This window comes from Limanda limanda, chromosome 18 (genome assembly GCF_963576545.1).
Source record: "Limanda limanda chromosome 18, fLimLim1.1, whole genome shotgun sequence".
NCBI classification, from domain to species: domain Eukaryota; kingdom Metazoa; phylum Chordata; class Actinopteri; order Pleuronectiformes; family Pleuronectidae; genus Limanda; species Limanda limanda.
In genome coordinates this window covers 23220369-23231047 of record NC_083653.1, presented here as the reverse complement: position 1 = coordinate 23231047, position 10679 = coordinate 23220369, and the positions used below count along the sequence as shown (strand labels likewise).

The 10679-nt window shown below is 46.9% G+C and overlaps 1 protein-coding gene across 4 annotated transcripts; it reads right to left on the bottom strand.

The window, feature by feature from the left end:
- Nucleotides 1-412: 412 nt before the first annotated feature.
- On the bottom strand, nucleotides 413-8057 carry LOC133024387 (uncharacterized). Of its 4 annotated transcripts, XM_061091467.1 has the most exons (3): nucleotides 8001-8057; nucleotides 7863-7921; nucleotides 413-7173 (listed from the first exon to the last, which is right to left on the bottom strand). In XM_061091467.1, the coding sequence occupies exon 3, from the start codon at nucleotides 5536-5538 to the stop codon at nucleotides 1774-1776; it is 3765 nt and encodes a 1254-aa protein (XP_060947450.1). In that variant the 5' UTR covers nucleotides 5539-7173; nucleotides 7863-7921; nucleotides 8001-8057; the 3' UTR covers nucleotides 413-1773. The 4 variants fall into 4 exon arrangements, with proteins under 4 accessions (XP_060947450.1, XP_060947451.1, XP_060947452.1 ...); XM_061091468.1 differs by having other exon boundaries at nucleotides 7863-8033; XM_061091469.1 differs by having other exon boundaries at nucleotides 413-7170; nucleotides 7863-8033.
- Between the last annotated feature and the right edge of the window lie 2622 nt (nucleotides 8058-10679).

Genomic DNA, 10679 nt, shown 5'->3' with positions numbered 1-10679 from the left:
GGGAAAGGGAAGTCTGGGGCCCCCTGCTTGAGCTGCTCCCCCCGCGACCCGACCCCGGATAAGCGGATGACGATGAGATGAGATGAGAGATAAATCATAATTATGAGATAGTAAGTCAAAATAATGAGATACTATCTCATAATTATGAGAAACTAAGTCATGATTATGAGAAACCATCTCATAATAGAAACGTAGAAACAATAAAATGTGTAAGAGATAAGAAAGCTTGCTTAGGAAGCGTGACAGGTGATTAATAACCTTCATTTGCCATTTTCAAATTCTGACAGAGCTTGCATCTCATGTGGCCGTGGTATGAAATTCCATATGTAGCACTTGTCTGGGCTAGTGTTAGAAAAAGTACTTAATATCTTCCTAGGTTCGAAGGAGAGGTAGGCTTATTTCAAAGAACAAGTTGAACAAATGATCAGTTTATTGTTTCACAAACAGTCACCCAACAATCACAGTATACAACAGTATAAAATAGAAACAACAGTAAATATTATATAAATCTTGTAAATAATTCAGTCCTGTCAGTGTGTATATGTACAGTTCCCCGGATATCGTCCGTACAGTCCTTGAATAGTGTGTGTGCTTGAGGATTCAACGGTTCCGTTCTGGTCCGGGTCTTTATGTCTCTATACTCAGTACTACCCGTCTACCTGACGAGCAGGACTGGGGTATGATGTTGTCACGACCCGGCTCATGGTCGGACAAATAAAAGGAACTGCGCAGGTAAAAGTAACAAAAGGATAATTTATTTCCCTAACACAAGGGACCAAAATGACGGCAAAGCAAACCAAGAGAACACAATAGAAAACGAGGGGCTGCGGCGGAGCGGCACACCGCTCTCCCTCCGGAGCCAGGCGATGTCAGGAAGAGACTGAGGCAGGAGGAAGGACCAGCTTAACAGAGGTTTGGGAATTGGCCACGCCCACCAGCTCATCACCTGCAGCTTGACAAAGCATACACACACATTGACAAAGCATACACACATCCACAGGCAGGAGGCCGTCACACCCCCCTCCCTGAAAAACGGGGCCCAACCCCGAACTCGACAATGGCTCCCTCATTATTAAACCAAAACCAATTTTTTTTTTTCTTTTTTTTTTTTTACTTTGCACATATATAGGCTACACATTCTACCTACTATAAAGTTTATTTTCTTCACAAATATATACATTCTACTTACTTTGAAGTTTTACTTTTTTTTTTTTTTTTTTTTTTACACGTATAGAGTTTACGATGTTTAAGGCACACACACAAGGGCACACACATCCGAGGACAGGAACACCAGCTGCTGTTGAGAACCACACAGCTCACTACGCGCATCTTCCACACCCCCACCTCAGCAACCTGGTACCAGTGGGAAGCAATTTAAGAGGGAAGGATGACAGAAGAGGGAACAGGAGCGCAACAGGACAACATCATAACAGCAATAAAGTCTTAGCTCAAACCTCAATCCTGAGGAACGCGAGACAGTGCGTCGGCTACGACGTTTTCCGCACCCTTTATGTGTCTAATATCAAGCCAATGTGACTGCAGAAATAACGACCAACTAATCAGACGCTGGTTAGGACATTGCAGCGAGTTCAAAAACAAAAGTGGGTTGTGGTCAGTGTACACCACTACGGGTACCGCTCCAGAGCCCAAGTACACTTCAAAGTTTCTCAGAGCCCAAACTAAGGCCAGTGCCTCCTTTTCAATCGTTGAATAGTTCAATTGATATGAGTTAAATTTCTTGGAAAAGAAACAAACTGGTTTTTCCAAACCCAACTAATCGGCTTGCACCAAAACGCCACCTACTCCGATGTGACTAGCGTCGACTTGAAGCGCAAAAGGTCGGTCAAACCTCGGAGCGGCCAGGACCGGTGCTTCACACAGCAGAGACTTTATCCTCTCTAACGCCTGCTGACAGAGAGGAGACCACACAATTGGGACACGCATTTTAAGTAGATCAGTTAATGGTGCAACGACTTCTGAGAAATTACGGCAAAACCCCCTGTAATACCCCACCAAACCCAGGAACCTCATCAGTTCCTTCTTAGTAGTGGGCGGAGGATAGAACTGGACAGCTCTTATTTTCTCTGCAACGGGACGGACTTTACCCTGACCCACAACCCGGCCCAGGTACGTCACCGTGGCCCGTGCAAATTCGCACTTGGCGAGGTTGATGGTCAGGCGCGCCTCAGCCAAGCGCAGGAACAACGCACGGACACGCTCCACATGAGACGGCCACGAGTCGGAAACCACCACCACGTCGTCCAAATACACAGTGCACCCCTCTAAGTCCCCCAAGACTCTGGTCATGAGCCTCTGGAACGTGGCAGGAGCGTTTCTTAAACCAAAAGGCATAACATTATACGAGAAGAGACCATTTGGTGTAATAAATGCAGACAGGTCACGTGCACGCTCGGACAGCGGAACCTGCCAATATCCTTTCAACAGGTCAAATTTACTCACAAATGCGGCGTGGCCAACTTGGTCAACGCAATCCTCCATACGAGGCAGCGGGAAAGAATCTGGTTTCGTTACAGCATTTAGCTTGCGAAAATCAGTGCAGAACCTGAATGTTTTGTCTGGCTTCGGCACTAAAATGCAGGGAGATGCCCAACTGGAAAAGGAGGGAACAGCAATACAATTATCCAACATATACTTCACTTCCGCATCAAGGGACACACGTTTTTCAGGACTAACGCGGTAAAACCTTTGGCGAATTGGGAGTGCATCACCTACATCTATATCATGTTCAATTACATTTGTTTGAGTAGGAGTGTCACCAAACAGAGATGGGAAGGAACTTATCACTTCAACTAGGTCGGCTTGTTGTGACTCAGACAGATGGCCCAACAGAAGATGTAATTTGTTCAAGGACTCAGAGTTTTTTAAACGACCTTGCTGCACCCCAGCATCAGCGTCGGGCAGACCATCCTCCACCCCGGCAGGCACCGACTGTGGAGGGTAAACCACAGACACTCTACTCACAGAACAAACAGGCCGCACAGGCACAGAGGAGGCGGAGACAGCTTCACCTGGAGGGACACGTTCATAGTAAGGTTTCAATAAGTTGACATGACACATCTGGACACTCCGTCTACGATCAGGCGTAGCAATGATGTAGTTATGTTCAGACGTTTTTTCCTTTATTTCATAAGGACCTCCATACTTCGCCTGAAATGGAGAAGTAATGATGGGAAGTAACGCCAAGACCCGGTCCCCCTCACTGAACACACGCTTCTCAGCCCTCCGGTCATACAGTGTCTTCATCTTACTCTGTGCAGTACCCAAGTTTTTCTTTGCCAATACCCCTGCAGCATACAACCTATGACGGAACCCATTTACATAATCAAGTACATTTTCTGGTGGAGCAGCATCCTTCCATTGCTCGCACAAAAGATCCAGAGGGCCGCGCACAGTGTGCCCAAACACCAAATCGTTGGGACTGAACCCTGTGCTCTCTTGGGACACCTCCCTCGCCGCTAACAGTAACCAGGGCAACCCCTCCTCCCAGTCTCCGTCCAGTTTCACACAATATGTACGTAACAACGACTTCAGAGACTGGTGAAAACGCTCCAGGGCCCCCTGACTCTGAGCGTGATATGCCGATGCTTTATTGTGTTTAATCCCCAACTGTTTCAAAACTTGTGAAAACAGGTGAGAGGTGAAGTTTGATCCGCGGTCAGTTTGAATCACCTTCGGGATACCGAATATAGCAATGAACTGTGTCAGGGCGCGCACCACAGAACGCGCTGTGATCGTGCGTAAAGGATACGCTGCCGGATAACGGGTGGTTTGACACATGACCGTAAGCAAATAAACAGCACCCGACTTGGAACGTGGCAACGGACCCACACAGTCTATAATAAGGTGTTCAAATGGCTGACCCACAGCCGGAATCGGAAACAGAGGAGCTGGTTTAATCACCTGATTTGGCTTCCCCGCAAGTTGACAGGTATGACAGGTTTTCACATACTCAGACACATCCCTCTTTAATTTAGGCCAAAAAAAATGTTTCAGCACTCGGTTGTATGTTTTTCTCACCCCCCAGTGACCCGAGTCATCATGGGCCCGGCGAAGCACCGTCTCCCGGAGCTTCGAAGGCAGGACAATCTGGAGGACGGGATCCCCTACAAAATCGTCCCCGTGAGGCACCCATTTTCTCATGAGCAATCCCTTCAACAGAAAGTAACAGTGAGAGTCGTTCTTTACCTCCGACGCAGGCAACACCATGTCAAACAGTCCCTTCAGGGACGCGTCGGCTCGCTGTTCACTCTCCAACTCTTCCTGCGTAACTGAAAGGGAAACATCAGACAGGGAGATACACCACCCATCTACTGCCTCACCATCACCCACGCCACACTCAGGCGGCTCTGGTGGAGAATGTTGGGACATAGACCGCGTCACCGCACACGCTGTGAACACTTCGGGGAAACTTATTTCATCCTCATCAGGCTGCTTCCTCACCAGGGGAACTGAGGAAACCACTGGAGACGGGGCCACATCACCCCACACACGCTCACCTGCAGCACCGTTACCCAGGATCAGAGTGACCCCCTCAACAGGCAGCGCCGGCCTCACACCCACAGCTATCTCGCCCTGGAAGAGATCAGAGTGTAATGTGATTTTGTGCAGAGGGACTTGCAAAACATTCATTTCCATACCTACAACAGGCACCCAACAACCTGTGTGAGTCTCAGCGGAAAAAGGCAGCACCGAAGCCTGAATGAAGGAATCAAAGGCCGCTGTGTCGCGCAGTATTTTAACTGGCACCTTCAACCTGCCCCCCACCAGAGAAACATGGCCACCAGAAATGAACGGCAGAAAAGACGCCAACCCCACAGACACGGATTCACCCCGAGCTGGCACACCCCCCTCACTCACCGCTGGTGCGCGAGGCAACGAGACAGCGCAGCAAGCACCTTTTGGCTGCGCCATGGGACCCCCCTGGGGAACCCTGGGTTTAAGTGCGTAACAATCAGCTCTGAAATGACCTCTTTTATGACAATAACTGCAGGTTTTCTCAAAACCCCTCGAGTAACGTTCCCTGGCGTCGGATTTACCTGAACGACCAACATAACTCCCCAGAGCTGCCTCAGCACGCTCTGCAAACGGTCCACCACGGCTGCCACTATGCGCGCGCCACTCACCAAAAGAGCGTTTATGCGTCAACACATAGTCATCTGCCACTGAAGCAGCTTCAGACACACGTCTTACCTTGAGATCGTTAATGTGTTGTGCAATGTTTTCAGGTATGGAATTTTTGAACTGCTCCAACACAATTAACTCGGACAAATCCTCAAACGTCTCCACTTTTAACGCGGCACACCAACGCGCAAAATGACCCGCCAGGTCACGAGCAAACTCGAGGTGCGTCTGCTTCTCCACTCTCTTCCATGAACGAAAGCGCTGACGATAAGCCTCCGGCACGAGCTCGTACACTTTCAATACGGCAGACTTTACACACTCATAATCTTGGCCATCAGCCAACGACAGAGCAGAATACGCCTCCTGCGCACGGCCAGTCAGTGCGCACTGGAGCATCACCGTGCGGGCTGACTCAGGCCACTTCCGTGACTCAGCCACACGTTCAAACAAAGAAAAAAACGACTCTGGATCCCGCTCATTAAACTTCGGAAGTAACCGCAGATTGCCAAGCACATCAAAACACTCACCTCCGCCCCCGGGACGAACGGAGGAACTCTCCTGCGCTCCCGAGGCGGCTCCACCCGAAAATCCAGCCCTCAGCAACTCCAGCCGAGACTGCTCTACCGACAGCTTCGCTTGCTCCGTCTGGTAGCGGAGTTTTTCCACTGCAATCTGCTTCTCTATTTCAACTGACTTCAACGTCTTAGCATGCTCCAACTGCAACAACAGTAACTCTTTCTGCTGCTCAAACGTGAGGTCACTCGCGCTCGCAGCCAGTGGAGCCAAACTCTCCACCCTGGCCTGGGGAGGACGCGCAGCACCCGACAATATACCCAACTCGCATAATGCAGCAAACAAAACATTCTGAATTGTCACGTCTTTCACTCTTCTATCTGGGATATCGATACGATAATGCTCCGCTATTTTAAACAATTGTTCCCGCGTGCACTAATCCAGCAACTCCTCCGACGGAGCCTGAACAAAAAATGCCACATCCGCCATACTCTACACACAGTAATACAAAACTCCAGGACACTTACTTTTGCTGCTACTTACCAGGTAACTCCCAAACAAGGAGCTACGAAAAAACACAAGCCGAGACACCCCAACCCCTAACTACCTACCACAATACTTACTAAACCTCACGTAGTCTTCGTCGGCTTGCCGAGCTCGAAGTGACACCAACCGCAGGAAATTACATCTGACCGAGACTGGCCAGCTGCAACAACCCAAAGCCAGCGCACTCCCTCCTCAGGGTTACCGACCAAAACAAAAAAGGCAAAATAATAAAGTGGCGAGATCTGCTCACCCGGCGGCTAACTGATCAGGATGCCCGGACAAAACAATTATCTTCAAGCAGCAACAAAAGCCAAGTGACCCAGAGAAACAACACAACCATGGCCCAAAATTTACTTACGCAGTTCACAGCTAAACCGTGGCGTACAAACCACACACACAAGCCCTCGCGACTTCCGGGTTCCCACGCCACTCAATAGTAACGCCGCCAAAACGGTTCCATTCACAAACTCCCGTGAGTTCATACACAACTCTGGCTTACTAGCGCACACGGACAACGAGACGAGCCCCCACATTTGTCACGACCCGGCTCATGGTCGGACAAATAAAAGGAACTGCGCAGGTAAAAGTAACAAAAGGATAATTTATTTCCCTAACACAAGGGACCAAAATGACGGCAAAGCAAACCAAGAGAACACAATAGAAAACGAGGGGCTGCGGCGGAGCGGCACACCGCTCTCCCTCCGGAGCCAGGCGATGTCAGGAAGAGACTGAGGCAGGAGGAAGGACCAGCTTAACAGAGGTTTGGGAATTGGCCGCGCCCACCAGCTCATCACCTGCAGCTTGACAAAGCATACACACACATTGACAAAGCATACACACATCCACAGGCAGGAGGCCGTCACAATGTCTTCTCGATACACGAATGAGGTTCGATCTGGATCACACGGTTTGCCACACCGTATCCATGATCTGGGTTAAGCTCGCCATCTCATCATTCAGATTCAGGTTCTTCTAGTGTAAATAAAAAAACAATCAACACACAGTGCAGAATAATCAGTGTCTGTTCTCTTATTCTACTTCTAACATGAGATCTCATTCACTTCTTGTCTTTATGTGTAACCATTACCTGGGTGCACTCAGATTACCTTGAGATGATAAAACAACATCACAGTAACCACTAGTATAACATTACAACTTGTGCTTCATTAAATAATAATATACAAATCAAAACAAAAAAGTATTGCACATCACTAAACAAAGGGCTTATCTGTTTAACACATCCTTTTTCATTAATATGTTATATGATAACATCATTCATTACATTATCACGTCACTATACTTGAAACTAAACATGACAATAATTCACAGTATAACCTGAACTTCATTCAGATATGAATTGGCTTTTCAAATTATATGCACCTGCAATGCACTTGCATATTATACCATTGCTATCCGCTATTTAACATAAGCTGCGTGGCTGAACCTTAAACACTTAGTGCCACACATCCTATAGCATTCTAAATCACAACGCTGACTAGCCGTGCCAGTCAGTCAAGGATTAACATTCACTCTTTCCATCCATAAGAGTAAACATGGTGTTAACTAGTATAGTTCTTTCCCACGTTCGCTAGCATGACGCTAATAGTTCGCTAGCATGATGCTAATCGTGACTAGCAGTGACTAGTTGTGTGCTCACTCACCGGAGTTTTCAGTAGCAGATAACTATAAACACTTCCGTTGACACTCTTAAGTTGGACGTCTAGTTGGGAAATAACCTTATTAGTATAATAACAGGTAGACTATGTTTATATTTCGAGTGTTTTAATGTTATCTCATACCGAAATCCGGGACTTTCTCTCTCTTCAGGTATCATGAAGAAATCTCAGGAGAAAAAGGGCTTCTTATTCGTGGGGGGTTCCATTTGCTAAAACGCATAGTGCGCCCCCTTTTGGTGGGGGGTTTTACTACTCCTTAGGTTAAAAATGGAAGCAGTGCTCATGTGTGCTCATGTGTTATGATACAGTAAATGGTTGACATCCTAAGATATATGAAATAGCGTTCTGGATGTTAACAGATGTGTAATTCCTGTGAAGACAGTATGTTATCACTAGTTTAGTCATTTCCTTATTCATTTATATAATACAAGTTTTCAATTGAAAAGTAGTAAAGAAAAGCTACTCAGGTCAATTACCACTGCCACCTACTGGCGATAGTAAATACTGCAGCAGATCAACATACACTGACCTCTAAACATAAATCAGATTAGTTGTTCATAATATAGCATAATTCCTTCAGTGGACCTACAATGGAATATTCATGTATTTGGATCATTTCTGCACCTTCAGATAATTTTTTTGTATCCATTTCAATTATATTCTGCAGGCAGTACAGGCGCCTGTAATGCCAACAGAATATAATTGAAATGGACTTTACCGATGTGGGATTTTCAAAGAGGCAGGTTTTGACCTCTGGACACTCCCGAGGCTCCCGAGTCCTGGGACTATAAAAAACTTGAAATATCAAAACATGAATGGAGGAGGGGGCTGTATTGTATAGACGTGTTGTTAGGTTTCTGTTAATATGTGCCCTTATACTAAAGTCTATGCTTTATTATGAAATGACTGGAGCGTGCCCAATAAACAGTTAAATGTACAGTGCGCAGGGAGACTCGCAGTCAGCCCTCACCACAATTACACTACAGTGTTGCACAGTGCACACTCTCCTTAAAGGGAAAGATAAGGGAAGTTTAAAACCATGTCTGGTCTGTTAAGTCAATATCTGCAGGAAACTAACCCAGTACATCTAAATCGCTCCCTTTTACAAAATTTGCATCCTGTCACCTTAATACTACCAAATGTGCACAGTCAGGCTCCTTGCGCACTGGACATTTGACTGCGCTAAACACGATGTGCCACTTAGGCTCACTAGGATAAGGCCCTTTACTTCTATTGACTAATCATTACAAATGTTTTCACCACGGTGTCGCCTCAATCAGAGTCAGTGCATACAGTGTGAGTCAAACTAAATCTCATCGAGGCAACAGGTGATCAAGTGAAATATTTCATCTCTCATCCCAGAGGCTAGTGGTAGTTTGAGGTAAACTAACTTAAAGGGGAGGATAAAAGTGTAAAACTATGTCTGTATATATTTCGCTGTAGACCCAGTAGGCTACAATTCAATCTCTCCAGATCTAGTCAGGCACTTTGCACGGGGTGCCGTGGTGCACGAAAATATGGTGCAATGTTTTCATTGCCTATTAATTGCAAACACAGTGTGGCCACAATCAGAGTTAGTAAAGACAGTGTGTGTCAAACTAAAGCTTATTATAGCTTTCAGTGTGCCCGGTCTTGTTATTCAGGAACAGATTTATAACTCGTACCCCCTCCAATAGAAATTGCACAGGGGGATGATATGATGATGTGACTGAGGTGAAGAACGCCCAAAATTACTGCTGCCCGCATGTTCCATATTGGTAGCTCTCATTGTGTGCTCATCCTAGCCCGATCTAAGATGTCATAGGGGTATAAAGGGAAGGGGATTTGTGACATGAAAGACATGGCACTCAGGCCTTTGATTTGATGCGCAGAGAGCAAGTCTAACCTTTGTTGTTGTGACAAGTGTGGCTTCGCATGGGACCCACCTTAACCCACTACTGCAGCCCTGGCATTATAGCCAAGCTGCTGTTAGTAGTTTGTGTCAGCCCAGGGAGGAGTTGCCTACTTCTGGCTGTCCTCGCTTATGTGTCTGTCACAGGAGATAGTCCCTCTCCTGGACAAAAAGCCATCACAGAAGTACACCCAAATACACAGAGCAATGGGTTTTACTCCACATATTCCTTATATCAAAGAAAGGCAACTTTCTTAGGCCTATTCTATACCTAAGGAGGATTAACGCATGTCTAAATGTCCTCCCTGCTTTGGACCAAAAATTCCCTTCAGATGTCCCCACAGGAGTGGTTGACCTTCGAACACCTCAAGCCTACAGTACCAGTAGGAAATTTCTCTGCTTTAACTTTCAAGGTCAATCTTACCAGTTTGCTGTCCTTCTATTTTGCCTGTTGCCTGCTCATCACATCATCACTAGCATTGGCGTGACTAACGATTCTCCCTTATCTTCACGACTGGCGCATTTGTGCATCTCTGGATTCAGTGGCGATGCGTGCACGGCCGACAATGGAGTGGGTGGAGACGATTAAAGCATACTGCAGTCTGCTTTCAAAATGGCGGCTGGCCACTCCAAGGAGAACAACCCCGCACCTTGGAATGTTTTACGACATGTAGCCAGGGTGTATGCGTATACTTTAGCAGTCTGCTCCAGTCAGAACTGCTTGAAGGTTGGCAGAGCTTGGATTTGGAGGTTTCCCTCGCTCGGTGAGTGGAAAGCTGCACCTCTCCTCCATTGAATTTGAGCAGAAAGAGAGTTGGACAGCCACTCTCCTCCTCTCGGACGGTTGCGTAGAAAGAGAAAGGAGGGAGGGAGAACTGGGCTTATATTGCTCTGGTGACCAATAGTGGTTG